At 40.8% G+C, this 17323-nt stretch overlaps 2 protein-coding genes across 10 annotated transcripts in view; both read left to right on the forward strand.

The window, feature by feature from the left end:
- The window catches only part of PHKA1 (phosphorylase kinase regulatory subunit alpha 1), a 173460-nt gene extending 170366 nt beyond the window's left edge, over positions 1–3094 (forward strand). For all 6 annotated transcript variants that reach the window (XM_055337695.1, XM_055337696.1, XM_055337699.1 and 3 more), the window contains one exon: positions 495–3094. In XM_055337695.1, coding sequence (XP_055193670.1) covers positions 495–668 — 174 coding nt within the window. In that variant the 3' untranslated portion in view covers positions 669–3094. The remainder of the gene's footprint in view (positions 1–494) is intronic.
- A 5185-nt stretch (positions 3095–8279) lies between these two features.
- Positions 8280–17323, forward strand: part of HDAC8 (histone deacetylase 8) — a 223363-nt gene continuing 214319 nt past the window's right edge. For 2 of the 4 annotated variants that reach the window (XM_055338988.1, XM_055338989.1), the window contains exons 1-4: positions 8280–8697; positions 9301–9353; positions 12690–12820; positions 14389–14530. In XM_055338988.1, the coding sequence (XP_055194963.1) occupies positions 8473–8697; positions 9301–9353; positions 12690–12820; positions 14389–14530 (551 nt within the window). In that variant the 5' untranslated portion in view covers positions 8280–8472. The remainder of the gene's footprint in view (positions 8698–9300; positions 9354–12689; positions 12821–14388; positions 14531–17323) is intronic. The other 2 variants (XM_055338986.1, XM_055338987.1) reach the window with 2 other exon arrangements.

The following is a 17323-nucleotide window of genomic DNA, read 5'->3' on the forward strand; positions in this document are numbered from 1 at the left end:
CCTAATTTTAAATATTCCAGATTGCTGTTAGTCTGTGTATCAGAAAATGTGATTCCTTTTAGGCATGTACTCTAGTCTGTTTGAATTAAGTTGACTTAGAAAGAAATAATAACCAAACACAAGATAAAATAATACATGCCAAAATCAGTAGTACTAGGAAGATTCAGACCAAAGTTCCTCGGGGATGGTTTATAGGTATTAACAATTGACTCTACAACTCATTTAATTGTTGTGTTTACCTTTCAACAATTTTAAGCAATTAATACTTTTAAAATAATGCCATAGGATTTGGGTATCTAATACAAAAATGCATGTACTGAAATTAATATTTCACATTTTGTACATAACTCTGGTCCCTTCCTACCTAAACAGCCTAAGATCCAACTAGTTGGTGATGGGGTGGAGGCTCTGAGTTATCCTAATCAGGACTTTAAGTAGTGGGATTAGTAATTTTTCCTTTCCCCTGTGTTCTCCCACCCTTAAAAACCAAACAGAAAACCCTTGGTGCAGATGATACCATGTTGGCAAAGGATCCTGCGTCTGGCATCTGTACTCTTCTGTATGACAGTGCACCCAGTGGCAGGTTTGGCACCATGACCTACCTCTCCAAGGCAGCTGCCACCTACGTACAGGAATTCCTGCCCCACAGCATCTGTGCCATGCAGTGAGGCCTTTGAGCCCTGGCTGCTGGGAGCCTTTTGACAGCTGGTTCCTGCCTCGGTTGATTGTGCATGGAACTGAGATGTGCTGGCCTGATCACTCCTACCCTGCCCCTTTCCATCCCATCCCACCCAAGAGGCGGAACGAATTTTTCCGATACACCAATTGCTTTAGAAGTGAACCCCTGGCCTGGAGGACTATGCTCACCCAGGCACTTCATCCGTAGGCCTTAATTCTTTCATGAACCATGAGAGTTTGCATGTGTTTTTTATTCTCTAGGTCTATTAACTACTGTGTGGAGAGCAGGTATTAATAATAACTTACTACTACAGTTCGGTGGTTCTTATGTATAGTTTTATCATGTGAATGAGTGGTGGGCGCTTTGGGACATTATCTCAAGTGGGTAAACCCTAAATTGTTGGATTTTATACTGCCATAAATTGGAAATGTCTGTTCTAAGTGCCTTCTCTGGGGAAAAGAAAATACCAAATCATGGCTTCCTTCTTTACTCACATGTTGCCCCCACTGAGTGATGAACTCCTCTCTGTATAGAATTATTGTCCCTGCTTTTGCCTTCTCTGTATCTGCAGACATAATTGCTACTCTCCCTTTGGGGAAAAAGCAAAAAATGCAAGTTCAGTGTCTATATTTAAAAATTTCTATATCAATAACTGAAATCACACTTTATGAAGATTGTTGGTACTCAGAGATGTATCCGTAGCAGAAAATGCAGAATAACCCAGGAGCCAGGAGCCCAATTCCAAAAAGGAAGGGAGAAGAGAAGATGCCTGTGTGCTGTCTTACACCTGGGGAGCAGAGAGGGAATCAGGTAGGTTAGTGCCCCGAAGAGAGCCTTGTGCACCAACTTCCACCTCTGAAGAGTTGGCCCACACACAACACGCACAGTAATTGAAGTCTGTGTCTTTGGCAAAAAGGAATCCAGCAGTCCAGTCTACAGGTGCCTTACCAAGCAGTTCTTCCTTGGTGGTCCTTACCTGTTTCTGTCTCACTCACCTACTCACCTTCTACAGCATCCAGCACCCCACCCACCACCAACTCCCTGCCCTCCCATCTGTTCTTAAACTCCTCACCTGCACTCCCCCCCCCCACTTGCTTCTAGTGTTCAGAGCTATGCGTATTTTGATATCTGCTTCTTGTCAATACCTACATTTGGGTACGTGTCTAAGCAGACATGGGAATTTTTGATGTGTCTGTATACCTATCTGTATCTACATTTGGCTGACTATGTAAATATGTGTTTGTTATGTGGATGGTAGTGACTGTGGCCTTGGGCTGACAGAGCAGGTGCAGTAGAGGAATCCTTAAGTCCTTTTCCCCAGTCCCGGGTTTAGATAGCCTTGTTTGAAGAATGTTTCACCTAACTCTGTCTTATTTTGGGCTGCTGTAACAAAATACTGTAGACTGGGTGCCATCAAAAACAAGCATTTATTTTTCACGTTTCTAGAGGCTGACAGGGTCAAGACCAACATGCCTGCAGATTCAGCACCTGGTGAGGCCCATCTTCCTGGTTTGCCAAAATGGCCACCTCCTTGCTGTGTGACTTCACATGGCAGAGAAAGGGGGGAGGGCGGGCACCCTCATCTCTTTTTCTTCTTAATGAGGGCACTAATTTTGTCATGTCATGACTTCATCTAATCCTGATTACCTTCCAAAGGCCTCCACCTCCTAATACTATTGTATTGGGGATGAAGGCTTCAAGATATGAATTTTGGAGGGAAACCAGTATTTAGTGCATAGAACTTTCCTTGCCCTTATTTATGTGTAAAGACTCTTCTAATTTTCCTGTTTGCACTCAGGTAACTTCCTACTTTAATTATTTCCTTTCTTTCAGATCCTTCAGATTTTTCTCCAAGAATTGGGGTGGGGATGGGGAGTACTCTAAGAAATTCTCACAGAACCAGTGACAATCTTCTGTGTACATGAAATAGGTGAGCATAGTAAGTAGGGTAATAGAAAACAGGGGAAATGAGAGAGGATGGCCAACCTTTTTTAGTATGTCTCTTAGAGCAAATGGAAACACACAGTAAGTAGCTTTCAGATTATGTGATTTTTTTGGTCCCTTGTAAAAATAATTTGCAATTTGTTCGGAAACTGTTTGTCTTTTCACTGGCTGCAAGTGTACCCCAACCACAAGAAGTATGTCTGGAGCGGCACAGGTGAAAACCCCCACTCTCTTCCATGCTAAGTTGCCTGAACTGACACTGATGTCTGCATTTCCCCTGTGTTTAAAGTTGCCTGTCACTATGCTCTCCATGCAGTGCTACTTGACATTTAAAGCAACTTTTTAGAAAACTTGATTTGTATTTTGTTCATGTTAAGCATGTGATACTAAAAGACACTTCGGACTTCTTTTAAGCCCTTATGTTTTGAAAATAGAATTAAAAATTGGAATGTCCAATTAAATTATGTCTGATGCCAGTGTGCAAAACTTTGTGTGTTTTTGTGATTGGAGTTTATTTCGTGGCTCTCTTTTATATACTCTAATTGTACAGTACAGTCAAAGTTCATTAATAGGGTCAAAGTAGGGGGGACCTGTGTGGCTCAGTAGTTGGGTGTCTGCCTTTGGCTCAGGTCATGATCCCAGGGTCCTGGGTTTGAGTCCTGCATCAGGCTCCCCACAGGGAGCCTGCTTCTCCCTCTGCCTCTGTGTGTGTGTGTTTCTCCTGAATAAATAAATAAAATCTTTAAAAATTAGGGTCAAAGTAGAACAATACTAATATGGAAATTGTATATTATACATTATATTATATGATATACATTATATTATATGTTACATAACATATGTAAAGAAATGCACTTCTATCTTTCAAATACATACTCATGCAAAAGAGACTCACTAAATTAAAATGGGTTTATTGACATCTTTAGGGGACTGGTTCTTTTTTTTCTCCAAATTCTTATTTAAATTAGTTAACACATACTGTAATATTGGTTTCAGGAGTAGAATTTAGTGATTCATCACTTACATATAATACCCAGTGCTCATCATAACAATAGGGAGACCTATTCTGATAAATAAAAAAGACTGATTTTTTTACTCAGAATTACAACTGTGTGAAATGGTGTTCTGTACCAGTGGAGGGTACTCAAAAACTATTTGGTCTCCTGAGTATTATAAATTTTTGGAAGAATCTTGTTTATACTACCTATTAACCTTTGTGTAACAAGTGAGGGTTTATTTTTTAAAATTATTTATTCATGAGAGACATGGAGAGAGAAGAAAACACATAGGCAGAAGGAGAAGCAGACTCCCTGGGGGCAGCCCAATGCGGGACTCAATCTCAGGACTTTGGGACCACGTCCCCAGCCAAAGGCAGACATTCAACCACCGAGCCACCTATGTGCCCCAAGTGACAGTTTATTCAGTAGGATGAACCAGTCTCCAGTCGCATCCTGGTTATTTAGGTTTTATGACACTGGTAATTTTATGCAACTAGTTGGGCAAGAGTTGTTGTTCTTAGCCACAACTCACAAAACCTCTACTGTCCCCCTATACACTTGCCAAATACCTAGTACCTACTAATGCAATGGAGATAAATACAGTGTTGTCCGCATTTAGTCTTCATTTCCTATTAAGCTTGAGTGACCTTAGGTCTTGGTTTGCCCAGGACAGTCTCCATTTATGCCTGTTGTCCTGGCATAATTATTAATAGCACTCTTTGTCACTCTCAAAAGTGTCCCAGTTTGGATGATATGATTGCCCTATATTTAGCAGCAGTCTGATTTCTTTTAAGGCTAGGCCTAAAAGCCAAGGACCTATTCTCAACCCACAAGCAGTACCCTTGCAGTAGTGGTATGAGGGTAAGGAAACAGTGAGGGGAGATTTTCCCTCAAAATTAAGGACTATTTGGCATAATATCTCTTAAATAATAAACAATATGCTAGTGCTTACCGAATGAACATTGTTATAAGGCAGCTGGCACGAACCCACTTCTTCTGTCATCACAATTGCCTTGTGAGATGGAAACTGTTGTCATCCCCATCCTACAGATGAGGGAACTGAGGTGCTGAGCATTTAAGCAAATAGTTCAAGATCAGACAGCTTGGAAGTGATAGAGCTGGGGTTTGAATCCAAGCAGTCTGACTCCAGAGTACACATTCTCAACAATGACAGGCTCCAAGGAAAAGACAATAAAACAAGGGTCAGTCTGTTACATACAGTTGAGGCATCAGTGGGCAGATTGTATGGGGTGGTGGGCAATTGGCAGAAATGCACAAAGAAGGTAGCCAAAGGAGTAGTGCCTTTTTAATGTGTTTGCCTTCCCTTCTGCCTGTTTCTGCCAGCAAGTGAAGACAGGAAAGATCACCAAAAGAAGTGGCATAGCCCAACCTGACCCTGCTGGTTCAAAACTACCTTTAGCAATAATGGTCGAAGAAAGTGAATCAAGTAATTTACCCAGGGTCACAACACCAAAACCCTTTGGTTTGTTGTTGTTGTTGTTTTAAGATTTTATTTATCTAGTCATGAGAGACACAGAGAGAGGCAGAGACACAAGCAGAGGGAGAAGCAGGCTCCATGCAGGGAGCCTGATGCGGGACTTGATCCTGGGTCTCCAGGACCATGCCCTGGGTCAAAGGCAGGTGCTAAACCACTGAGCCGCCTGGGGATCCCCACCAGAATCCTTTGGAGCCAAAATTCAATCTACTTCCTTTGAATTTAAAGTCCTCCAACTGCAACTCCAGTGTCTTGGGAAGGGTTTTCTTCCCAATTTAAGGACCATATGGGTATTAAACATGTGGAAAATTGAGATGAGGGACCTGTAGCATGGTTTGTGCTCTGTTTTAATCATGAACAAGGGTCCAGCCACCCTGTGAGATTTGCTGCTGGAATATGCTGCCAATTTCAGAGCCTCATTGCAACAGTTTATCTTTCTCTGTACTTGAATCATCTTGCCACATTGTATGCCATATGAGAATACTGTTTCCAGTTTAGAAGTATGGTCAAGTGTTCAGCTACTTGTTGCTATATCTGAAAGAATACAGCCCCATTCATTTTTATGTCATCTTATTTCAGTCCAGATTTTAGGATGTCAGTTGGCAGGCCTGTATCCTGCCCTCATCCTTTCACTGCCTATCCTTGAAGGCCCAGGACAAATCACATTTCCTGTTTATATTGCTAACCTGTCATGATCTCACATTTCAATCAACTCCTACAGCCCCACAGACTCCTTCCCCTCTGTTTGTAAACATGTGCATTTCTTTTATCCTAAAAATAATCACTCATGAGCTCTATATCCTCTGATACACTAATTCCTTACTTCCACAACTAAATTTCTTCAAAGAGGAAGCTACACTTGACAGTGTTGGCTTTACTCCTTAACCCCTTGCAATCTAGCTTCCTCCTCTGCCTTGTTTTTTTCATAAGTACCAGTGTGCTCCTAGTGTCAATGACATTATTACTGCCTCTCCCTTCTTGTAACCCACATCATCCCTCGATGTCTGCAAAACTGTACTAAACTTGTTCTCACCCAACTATTTCTTTTTTGTCTCCTTTCTGGCATCTTTTTCTCTTCCTAACCTCCATAAACAGGCATTCCGAAAAGTTACATTCCTCTTCCTAGCTCAAAAGCTTCTCACCATGTAGTAGATGAGTAGGCTTTAAAAAGTGGCATGACCTGATTTACTCTTTTTGTTCCCAAATTCATTCTGGTGGCTTAAAAAAGACCGGATTATAGTTCTGCAAGAGTAGAAGTAGCATCCTGTTAGATACTGCAGAAAGTCCGGGTGAGAGATGTTAATGCCAGGACTGGGGTAGCAGCTTCTCTGTTCCCATTGCCCATACTCTAGTTTACATCACCATTACTTTTTATGTGGACCATTATGGCAATCTCACTGCCACTAGTCTTGCAATAGCTAATCTTTCCTACATGCCACTGCTGTAGAAATCTTTTTTTAATATTTCTATTTAAATGTCTCCTCATTTTCCACGGGATAAAGTCTATTGTCTTTAGCCTGGCATTCAAAACCCTTCATGATCCAGTCTCTTCAGCTAAACTAGACTAGAAATTTTCTCTTTTTTGTTTTTGCTTATTCTGTAGAGTCTAGTCAGCGTGCCTTCCCCTGGCTCTCATCCTCACCAAGTAAAATCCTGTCCATCCACTAAGAGCATCTCAAATGCCACTGAATAGGAATTCTAGTTGCCATTGTTAAATACCTAATGTTTATTTATTAAGTAATCTAAGCATCCTATAATCATTATCTGACTCTGCTGCACTACATGCAGTTTCTTGTGTAATTTGTCTCATCTCTACAGGAATGCAAATTCCCTGAGACCCGAGATCAAATTGTAATTCATCTTGAGAGTTGAATCCTTAGCCACACTGTACATTTAGTTGATGTCAGATAAATGTTTGATGAATGACTGAATGATTGCAGAACTTTGAACTAGTTGCTATGGGAAGATATAAAAGAAGCATTACAGTTTGCATTCTCGTTCAAGAACACATCACGGGGGGAGAAATTTTCCAGAATATAAAGTTAGATTTAACACAAAGTCGTGCTGGAAGAATTAAGTTTACATAATAAAGGGAATGTTGAAAGACTTCAGTGTCAGGCAGACCTTGTTTTGAATTCCTGCTTTTCTGCTAAATAAGTGTGTGACATTGAACAAATTTTTGCTCTCTAAACTGCCTCTGTAAAATGGGCATATTACAACCTTCATAAGACTTTCACAAAGATGAAATGAGATAATATATCCAAGTGCATATATAAATGCTCAAATGTTTAAAGAGTAAAAAAAAAATCAAGCTAGATTTTAAAGGAGGAAAGGATACTGGATTGTCTGAGGAGTGTTTGTAGGTCACTTTAGGTTGATGTGAGAGGTGGAGGCTTGGGCACTGGCCAGCTTGCATCATATCATAGGGGCTGCCAGAAACTTGGAAATACTGATGATAATTCTAAAACTGCTTCAGGATATTATTTGATGTAGACACTCACACTAAACCTAAAATATTTCAGTAACCCTTGTATAGCTACCGAAGCAAAAGGAGGGAAGGGGAGCTGAGTTTCCAAACATCACTGAAAGTATCTGCTTACCTGCTTACTGCACATGAATTTTCAAAGAGTAATTTGACATCATTGCTTGATTGGAATCTACAAAGCAATTTCCAGAGTACCAGCCAGCCTCTTAGGAAAGTGCTATGGGCTTTGCCAGAGTAAATTATTGAGACTGTTAACTCTTACATGGACATGGATTGTTAATGATGAAAAGGAACAAACTAAAATTGCGGTGCAGAATTTACTGTGCAAACTTTTCAAACCTTTTGCACCATTAATTAGTCTCCCACCCAGAAAGCCTGTCTGATGTAGCTGGGTGGTGCTGGGCTCTTGGTGGCCACATTGTGTCTATCTTTAAGAATTTATATGACTGTATTTGCAGACTGAAACAATTCATAAAGAGTTGAGGATGCCTTTTTTTTTTTTGCCTTTTAAAAATGTATTTGTTTTTTTAGCTCTAAAACTCACATTCGCGGCTATTTTAAGTAATTAGCCCCGGCTCTTCCGCTACCCGAACCCCTCAAAACTACATCTCCCAGCATGCTCTAAAGTTGGTCTGACCTCATCTCAAATGGCCCCGTAGGGCAACAAGGATGGTTAGTTTTGACCGTGCTTATTTGTGCCATAAAATATTGATCCTAATTGGCAGCTATTTGGGCTTTTATATTTTCCGACCTCCCGTTTTTGAAACGTGGCCACTAAATGAAGAGGTCCTGGTCTGGGAGGGCTTATGCATTTCTTCAATTGGATGGGGAGCTGGGACAGTGTCTCTGGCGATATTGAGAATAGGAGGGAATGTTGACCAGGGAGCACCGCTGCGGCCGTTCAGAGGAGCAGGAACCGGAGCCCGGGTTGAGTCCGAAAAAAGCCGGATCCAGACGGTGGCTCCGGATCGGCTGGAATTGGAAGATGGAGGAGCCGGAGGAGCCGGCGGAGAGTGGGCAGTCGCTGCCCCCAGTTTACATCTACAGTCCCGAGTATGTCACCATGTGCGACTCCCTGGCCAAAGTCCCCAAACGGGTAAGAGAGGTGGAGATAAAAGACCGTGGGCTTCTGGGATGGGGGTGGGGGCCGTTGGACCAGAGGGCATTAGGAAGGGGAGAAGATTGGGCTGGGGAAAATCTTCAGCAGAAATTTGGGCAGCCGCACCAGGTGATGAGGAAGTGTTCCCTTATAGTTTCTGAGAGCGCTGCATTTATTAGCGGGCCGTCCAACGCACCGGAGGGAGTAGGGGTGCGGGGGAGGGGATGGCACTGAGGGGTTGGTGTCTCTACCGCTAGGGATCCCTGAAGTGGGGAAGACGCTGCAGGAGAGAAATGTTCCATTGCCTCCGCAAGGCCCGGTAGCTTTCGCCTTAGCAATTTGTCTAAAGGGCATTGTAACTGATAAGTAAAAAGGAGGGAGGGGAGTTAAAAGTTTCTTTGTTCAGGATGATGAAGTCGATGGTATTTCTCTGAATTAAACATTTAAGAGACCATTTTCTGCCTTTTGTTTTTCTTTCTTCTTTCTTCTTTCTTTCTTTCTTTCTCTTTCTTTCTTTCTTTCTTTCTTTCTTTCTTTCTTTCTTTCTTTCTTTCTTTCTTTCTTCTTTCTTTCTTTCTTTTTTTTTTTTGATGTTTTTAGGCCAGTATGGTTCATTCTTTGATTGAAGCATACGCATTGCATAAGCAAATGAGGTAAGTTGTCTTTCATGAACAGAGTCCTGCACCTAAGTGTCTTAACCTTAATATCCTTTCACAGTGGAGCTAATTAGAAAGAGAATGGTCCTTTTTTATTTTTTTAAAGATTTTATATTTTATTCATGAGAAACAGAGAGAGAGGCAGAGACACAGAGAGAGAAGCAGGCTCCTCATAGGTTGCCGGATGCAGGACTCCATCCGCCCTGAGCCAAAGGCAGATGCTTAACCGCTGAGCCACCCAGGCAACCCAAGAATGGTCCTTTTTTAAAAAAGTTTTTTTTTTCAATTCAGTGTTTGTAATCTGTAATCTGTCTGTAACCTAGTGACAGCTCTTAAAGTATTAAGAAACTTGAAAACAGAACATGAAGCAGTTAAGATCCATTAGAACTAAGACTATATTGGCTGAAAGAGAAACTATTCTAGGGATAGGTGCTTTGTGGAGATTTTGAGGAAAGTCCATTAGAGTACTAAAACCCATCTGATAGAAAGCAAAAGAAGGTGTTTGCTGGGAGGTGTTCTGGGGCTTGTATTTGTTTCCAAGCCAGATGTGAGGGCATGTGTTCATCTTAAGACTTTTAGAAACCCCATCACCACTACCAGACTTTTACGAGTAAGCCTGGAGACAAGTCAAGACTGAAGCAAAACTCCTGCAACCAGGCCAGAACTCAGCACAGAGTTAAGTACTTCTTTTTAAAAAAATGAATTTGCTGTTTATCTTTATAAAAGTAAATATAACCCTGTCTTGTAGGATTATTTATGACATTGTCTAGCCAAATAGGTAAGTGTCTGAATGGGCTTGTGTGGTATCCCTCATTTATCTCCTGGATAATAGTGTAATAGGCTTTCTTTCTTCTTTTTTAACATTTTATTTATTTATTCATGAGAGACACACAGAGAAAGAGGCAGAGACATAGGCAGAGGGAGAAGCAGGCTCCTCACGGCAAGCTGATGTGGGACTCAGTCCCAGGACCCTGGGATCACTACCTGAGCCAAAGGCAGACGCTCAACCACTGAGCCACCCAGGTGCCTCTGTAATAGGCTTTCAAATCTAATCCTTATTATTAACAAAATTACTTATTGAGCACCTTAGTTTTTGAACCCATATGTTTGTTAGACATGAGAACTACATGCCTTTCATTTAACTTTTCAAAAGTTACTTTAAGAAAAGAAATCAGTGCTAAGCAAACTGTCCCATTTCCTTGCTATTAAGCAGAGAGGCTTTCCATATTTGCTAAACAAGAAGAAGGATGCTAGAAAAGGGACCTATTAGAGCTGAAGAACATGGTCCAGAAACTATTTTATTTTAATGTGCAGATTTGTCACCTTTGATGGTATAGGTATATTTTCTGGAAGGAGAAGCAAGAATCCTTGGCTTTTGACCATATATATGATTTTTTTTGAGGCTGAGCTACAGGATTTTTCTGGCCTGCTTGGTGATAGTAGTAGCCTATGTAGTCATATTAATTTTTGAAAAACTCATGGCTGAGTTCTCAGCAAACAAAGAAAACCACTACTACCTTCCTGTGGCACAGGTCATTGCTCCTCCAACCTTAATTTACATATGAATCGCTTTGTTAAATTCCGATTCAGTAGATATGAGGTGGGGCTGAAGTTGTGCTTATTTAATGGCTCCTGGGTGCTGCTGCTTCTGGTCCATAGACCACCCTTTGAGTGGCAGTAGCAGTCAGGGAGAGGAAATGGGGAACAGGCAGCTAGAGGTTAGAGGTGATAAGTCCTGCTGTTAGCTTAACACTCCTGTATTCTCTCAGTCACCTCCTTAAAAAAAAAAGATTTATGTATTTATTGGAGATAGAGTGTGTGGTGGGAGGGGGCAGAAGGAGAGAATCTCAAGCAGACTCCCCACTGAGCATGGAGCCCAACAAGGGGCTCAAGCTCACAACCCTGAGATCATGACCTGAGCCAAAACCAAGAGTTGGACACTCAACTGACTGAGCCACTCAGGTACCCCTCTCTCAGTCACTTCTGTTATCGCTTGTTGTGAGGATTTGATTGAGAGCTTCTGAGTGAAGTCCAGTTCCAACCAGTTTGCCCCTTTTCTTTTTCCTAGCAGGGATAGGTGTGAGGGACCAAATATAGAAACTTTTCTGTTTTGAGTTGCCATTTTTTATCCTTTAGTATTAGTAACAGTAATAGTTATCCACAGAGCACTTTCATGTGTTATCATTCAATCTTCATGCATGTCCCATTAGATTTCCCTACTTTATAGATGAGGAAACTGAACTATACAGAATAGTCAACTTACCTGAGGTTATAGAGAAGATAAGTACAGAGGTTTTGTTTTTGTTTTTGTTTTAAATTTTATTTATTTATTTATTTTTGGTATATTTTTTATTGGAGTTCAATTTGCCAACATATAGCATAACACCCAGTGCTCATCCCGCCAAGTGCCCCCCTCAGTGCCCATCACACAGTCACCCCAACCCCCCTGCTCACCTCCCTTTCCACCACCCCTTGTTCATTTCCCAGAGTTAGGAGTCTCTCATGTTCTGTCACTCCCACTGATATTTCCCACTCATTTTCTCTCCTTTCCCCTTTATTCCCTTTCACTATTTTTTATATTCCCCAAATGAATGAGACCATATAATGTTTGTCCTTCTCCGATTGACTTACTTCATTCAGCACAATACCCTCCAGTTCCATCCACGTTGAAGCAAATGGTGGGTATTTGTCATTTAAAAAGAGGTGCCCAGTTCTCTGACTCCAAATTCAAAATTGATGAAAATACAGTTGCCTACTATAGTAAAAATATAGAGTTAAGTCTTGATTTTGGCTCAGGTCATGATCTCAGGGTTGTGAAATCAAGCCCCACATTGGGCTCCATGCTGGGCAGAGCCTGTTTGAGATTCTCTCTCTCCCTCCCCCTTCTCCCTCCCCTCTCTTCCCCTCCCCCTTTAAAAAATAAGTAAAAAATAATAATAAAGTAAAAATATAGCTTAAAGGAGCTATATCAGGAGCTGACTCAAATGAAAATATCTCCGCCTACCAGTTGGTCATGAAAGTTGTAACAGAGTGAAGTTTGTCCAATATCTGATTATGTAACTTAAATATAATTACTTACTTTTTTTTTACCTACTTATAAACTCAAGGGGAAAATTCATCCTCTCACCCCTTATTCATGGAATTATTACATAGATGTGAGGAAGTGAAGTCTATATAGTATAGTAGAGGAACAGAACGTATTTATTATTTCAACCCACTAGAACTGGAAGCTGGAAGTTGTATTCTCTGCTCAGACTACTGGCTTCTGCTTCCAGCTTCTGGCATTCTCTGGGTCTGACTCACTCACCTCTCTTTGTTCTCTGTTATTATTAGGATAGTTAAGCCCAAAGTAGCCTCCATGGAGGAGATGGCCACCTTCCACACTGATGCCTATCTTCAGCATCTCCAGAAGGTCAGCCAGGAAGGAGATGACGATCATCCAGACTCCGTAGAATATGGGCTAGGTAAAGTCATTACCGGGCAATGATGGGAAGTAGACACCCTCCATCTGTAGATTGTAACCACTTATTTTATAACTTGTATGATGGTCTTTAATCTTTGTTAATTTCAAACTAATGTGTTAACCATAATCTTAATCTCTTAGTTTAGATCCATATATCTCACTTAACCAAGCAAACCATATGAGTTGAGCACAACTGAATGATGGATCAGATGGAAGAAAACCACTTAGTTGCTGAGGCACTAATAGTAGTGCCCAGATTGGGTCTGGCTGTACTATTTAACTGTCCCATGGCCTTATATTTTAACTTGAGTAAATATTTATGTTCTCGCTAAGTTTTCAACCTTACTTCATGTTGAACAGCTGTATTTAAAAAAAACTATAGGTGGCTGATAGGATAGTCTAGAGAAACAGCATGGTTTAGTAGACCTCTGGTCTGCGAGATGGGTAAGTCAAGGGACCTGGGTCCCAGGCCGGGCTCTGTGTGACCATGGAGAAGACATATCACCTCTCAGGACTCAGTTTCTCCATCTGCAAGATGTGACTAGCTAATCTTGAAGGTTTAGCCTTTCTAGTTCCAACACTTCAAAAAATTCTTTCCCCAACACTGGAGATGTTTCTCTACCATTTGGAAGCTGATGTTGGCACAGTCGCTTTTTGGGTAAGATATGTTGTTGTCACACCTCAAAGTATTCCTCCCAATAGGATTCTAGATCCAGTTCCAATGTGCAGAGGTGGGGCTTTCCTCCCACACCACTCAGCAATGCTCAGGACACTAGCTGGATGTCCTATAATTCAACTCAATTCTGACTCTATCTACCTGTAGACAGCATCAGATCCCACAGGTTAAGGGCTTGGTCTCACAAGACTGCTCTGCACTTCACATGCCAATGGCAAGCCCAGGTTGTTACCTGTGCTTCTGACAGACTGGCTATAAATCAGAAGTTCCCACAACCCCCTCTTTGGGTTTAATTTGCTAGAGCAGGGCACAGAACTCAGGGAACCCATTTACTCACTAGATTACCAGTTAATTATAAAAGGATATAACTCAGAACTGCCAGATGGAAGAGATGCTTAGGGCAAGGTATGACCAAAGGGTATGGAGCTTCCACACACATTACAGGCATGCCACTCTCCCCACATCTCCATCTTAGTGTTTACTAAACCAGAAGCTCTCCCAGCTGGCCTTTTGGGTTTTTATGGAAGCTTCATCACATAGGCATGACTGATTCAATCATTGGCCAGTTGTTGATTGAACTCAATCTCCAGCCCCTTCCCCTCACAGAAGGTTAGAGGGTAGGACTGGTCATTCCAATCTCCCAATCACCTCATTTGCTCCACTGGCAACCAACCCCCATCCTTAGGTGGGAAGCACAGGTCACCTCATTAGCACAACAAAGACACCTTTATTGCTCTTCTCACTTAGGAAATTCCAACAGCTTTAGGAGCTCTGTATCAGAAATGGGAATGAAGATCACACACAGGAGTATTTCTTATTATATAAATCACAGTATCACACCTCCCCTTCCTCCAATTCATCTTTTAACAAGCTCTTCTGATGTTTGCCCAAAGGTTATGACTGCCCAGCCACAGAAGGGATATTTGACTACGCAGCAGCTGTAGGAGGGGCTACAATCACAGCTGCCCAATGCCTGATTGATGGAATGTGCAAAGTAGCAATTAACTGGTCCGGAGGGTGGCATCATGCAAAGAAGTAAGAAAATGACCTTTCTGCTTTCTGCCTCTTTCCTTCAGTCAGTTTCTCAGTTATGTAAACTCTTATGCTTATTGTATTGGCATTCATTGAGAGATTTGTGTACAAATATAGCACTTTTCCAGGCTTCTGAAGGCAAGTGAAATAGAAGAAGGTGACACAGTATAATGGAAAGCACACAATTGAGAGTCAGGATACCTGGGCTCTATGCCTAGTTTTTCTGCACACTTGGCTCACTGACTTGGAAAGGTTAACATCTCTAGGCCTCAGTTTCTTCATCAGGAAAATGGGCAGGGCAAAGAATATAACTAGACAATCTCCACATTCCTCTCCAGCTTTTTGGAAATTCCTCCATCTTCAAGGGACTTATGCTCTAGGAACATGAACAGAACTAGAATAGGGATGAACATCAATCTTGGTACCAACTGAGTATATGTATGAGCTGAGGAGATTTTTAGCTATGCAGAAATTAATCATGGAAGTCTTGGAAGAGGTAAATTTTAGAGATAATTCTTGAAAGAAGTAGCAAACAGATTTCCAAATAGGTGGAAAATTGATGAGAATAGATTTAAAACAAAAGCCTTAAGAATCAAGAAGGAAACTTTTGCTGCCATCTCTAAGGAAAGTAGCAACAAACTGAGAGAATTAAGTGTCACTCTAAGGAGAAAGGGCTTGTGAAACAACTGTTCTCAGGTGCTACTTGGAGCTAGAGGAGTCCTTTTGGAGTTCCATGTTGACATCTCAAACAGCCTGACCCTGTGTGTGACAAGGACTGCTGGGACAGCATTTGTCATCTTGCTTGATATGCTTGCTTGCTATATGTGTAGTGCTTAATACATACTGGAGGAGAAGAATTTTTAAAACTCTGAATTGCTCAATGTGCTGTGTGAGTGAAATGAAGCAGTGGTAGTAGTAACTGGTGATGCACCTTTCACACACAAGTTGTTTGTACTGTTGGCCATGACCTTGCTACTCCTTGGTGCTCTTGAGTCCAGAGAAAACGGCCTATTACTCTATTTTTCAGAGTAAAACCTTGAGCACAATTTCAGCATATGCAGGTTAAGATAATAACATGGAATTCTTTTCATCAAATCGACAAATGACCAAGGAAGTCCTTGAGAAAGTTTACTGCTAGAATCTACTACTGAGTTGTTGGAGCAAAGAGAACCAGTGTTTAATAATGAGTTTTACATGGCCTTAAAAACAAAGAGAAACAACTTATCTTTTGTTAGCTTTTGCTCTATTAAAAAATTTCAACATAAAGACAGTGATCCCTAGGATGAAGCAAAACAAAACAAAAATGACCCTCTCTCCTTTAAACTACAGATCAAAGGGGGAAAAAAACCAAACCTCTCTGAACCAAGGACCTCTATTCCTTCTTGTGCTTAGCGAGTTGAGAAGAAAAGTATTGTGGTTTCATGGAAAATGCCTGATCCTGTTAATCAGATCTACTTTCTGCATGTGCACTGGAGGATCTTATATATTTAAATTCACTGCTTAAGGCCTGCTAGGGCCTGGGTCAGTTTCCAGTGGAATACCCAACTACCTGCCACTTCTCCCTGTTTTGCTTTGAAATGAAGCATACTCTATCTAGAGCCAATCATGGCTGCTTCTGGGCTGCATGTAGGTAGGTATTATCTTAACTGTTTCAGACAGCTTTCAGCTGATCCTACCTGGAAACAGACACTGTGGTGGATGTAAATTACAGAGAATCTCTAGGGGTTGCCTCAATTCAGATCCAAAATCTATGGGGCTCTTGGTACATCTAGAACATCTCTGCAGATGGACTACAGGTATTTAGCCCACAAACTTACATCTAGCCAGCATTAGCTATTATAACCACAATATTTGTTAAACTGTTCCATCCCCAAATATGTATATAGATTCATACATGCCATTTAGTCTTCAATATGCACTGATTAAGCACTTACTACGCGTCAAGCATGTTTATAATCACTAATGAGTGGAGAGATAAAAAATTGAAGCATGATATATTTTTCCTTTACCAATTTTGAAAAAAAATTCAAAATATCCTCATGCTGGCACGATATATTTTTCCTTTACCAATTTTGAAAAAAAATTCAAAATATCCTCATGCTGGCACGATTACAATGAAATTGGTACACTCTTTTTGAAAACTTTAGAATTAAGTTGAAAAAGTAGGGAAAACATTCATACCTTTTGACCCAGTAATATTATTCTTAGCAGTCTATTCTAAGGAAATAAACCAATCTTGCCTTCACAAAATTCATATCTTAGAGGTAAGACACCAAATAACTATATTTGGAAACTAAAGAACAGTGGTTTTCAAAGAAAATTCTTCAAAAGAAGAATGATGAGGGACTAATGCTATTAGATATTAAACATACAAAACTAGAATAATGAAAACACTGGTACTACTGGTATAAGATGAGACAGATGATATTATAGTACACTCCCCCAAAGAGGCTGTTAGATATAAGAATTCAGTCTATTATAAAAGATGCTTTGCAAGTGGATGGGAGTGGAAAGGATTATTCAATAAATGATGTTGTGACAGCTGGTAGCATTTATACCCTCATCTCCTGTAATAAACTAAAATAAGTGGCAGCTAGACTGGAGAGTTCAATATAAAAAAGCGAATTTTAAAAAACTACAATGAATGGATATTTGTCAAGCTTCTAAAGGAGAATAGTTTTTCTAAGCTTAGGAACTAATGGAAAAACTCCCAAAGGAAAAGCTCAACAAATTTAGCTGTATAAAATTTTAAAACCAAAATCACTTTTAAAAGTTTTGTGGCCATTTAAAAAACAA

This window comes from Nyctereutes procyonoides, unplaced genomic scaffold, assembly GCF_905146905.1.
Source record: "Nyctereutes procyonoides isolate TBG_1078 unplaced genomic scaffold, NYPRO_anot_genome, whole genome shotgun sequence".
NCBI lineage: Eukaryota > Metazoa > Chordata > Mammalia > Carnivora > Canidae > Nyctereutes > Nyctereutes procyonoides.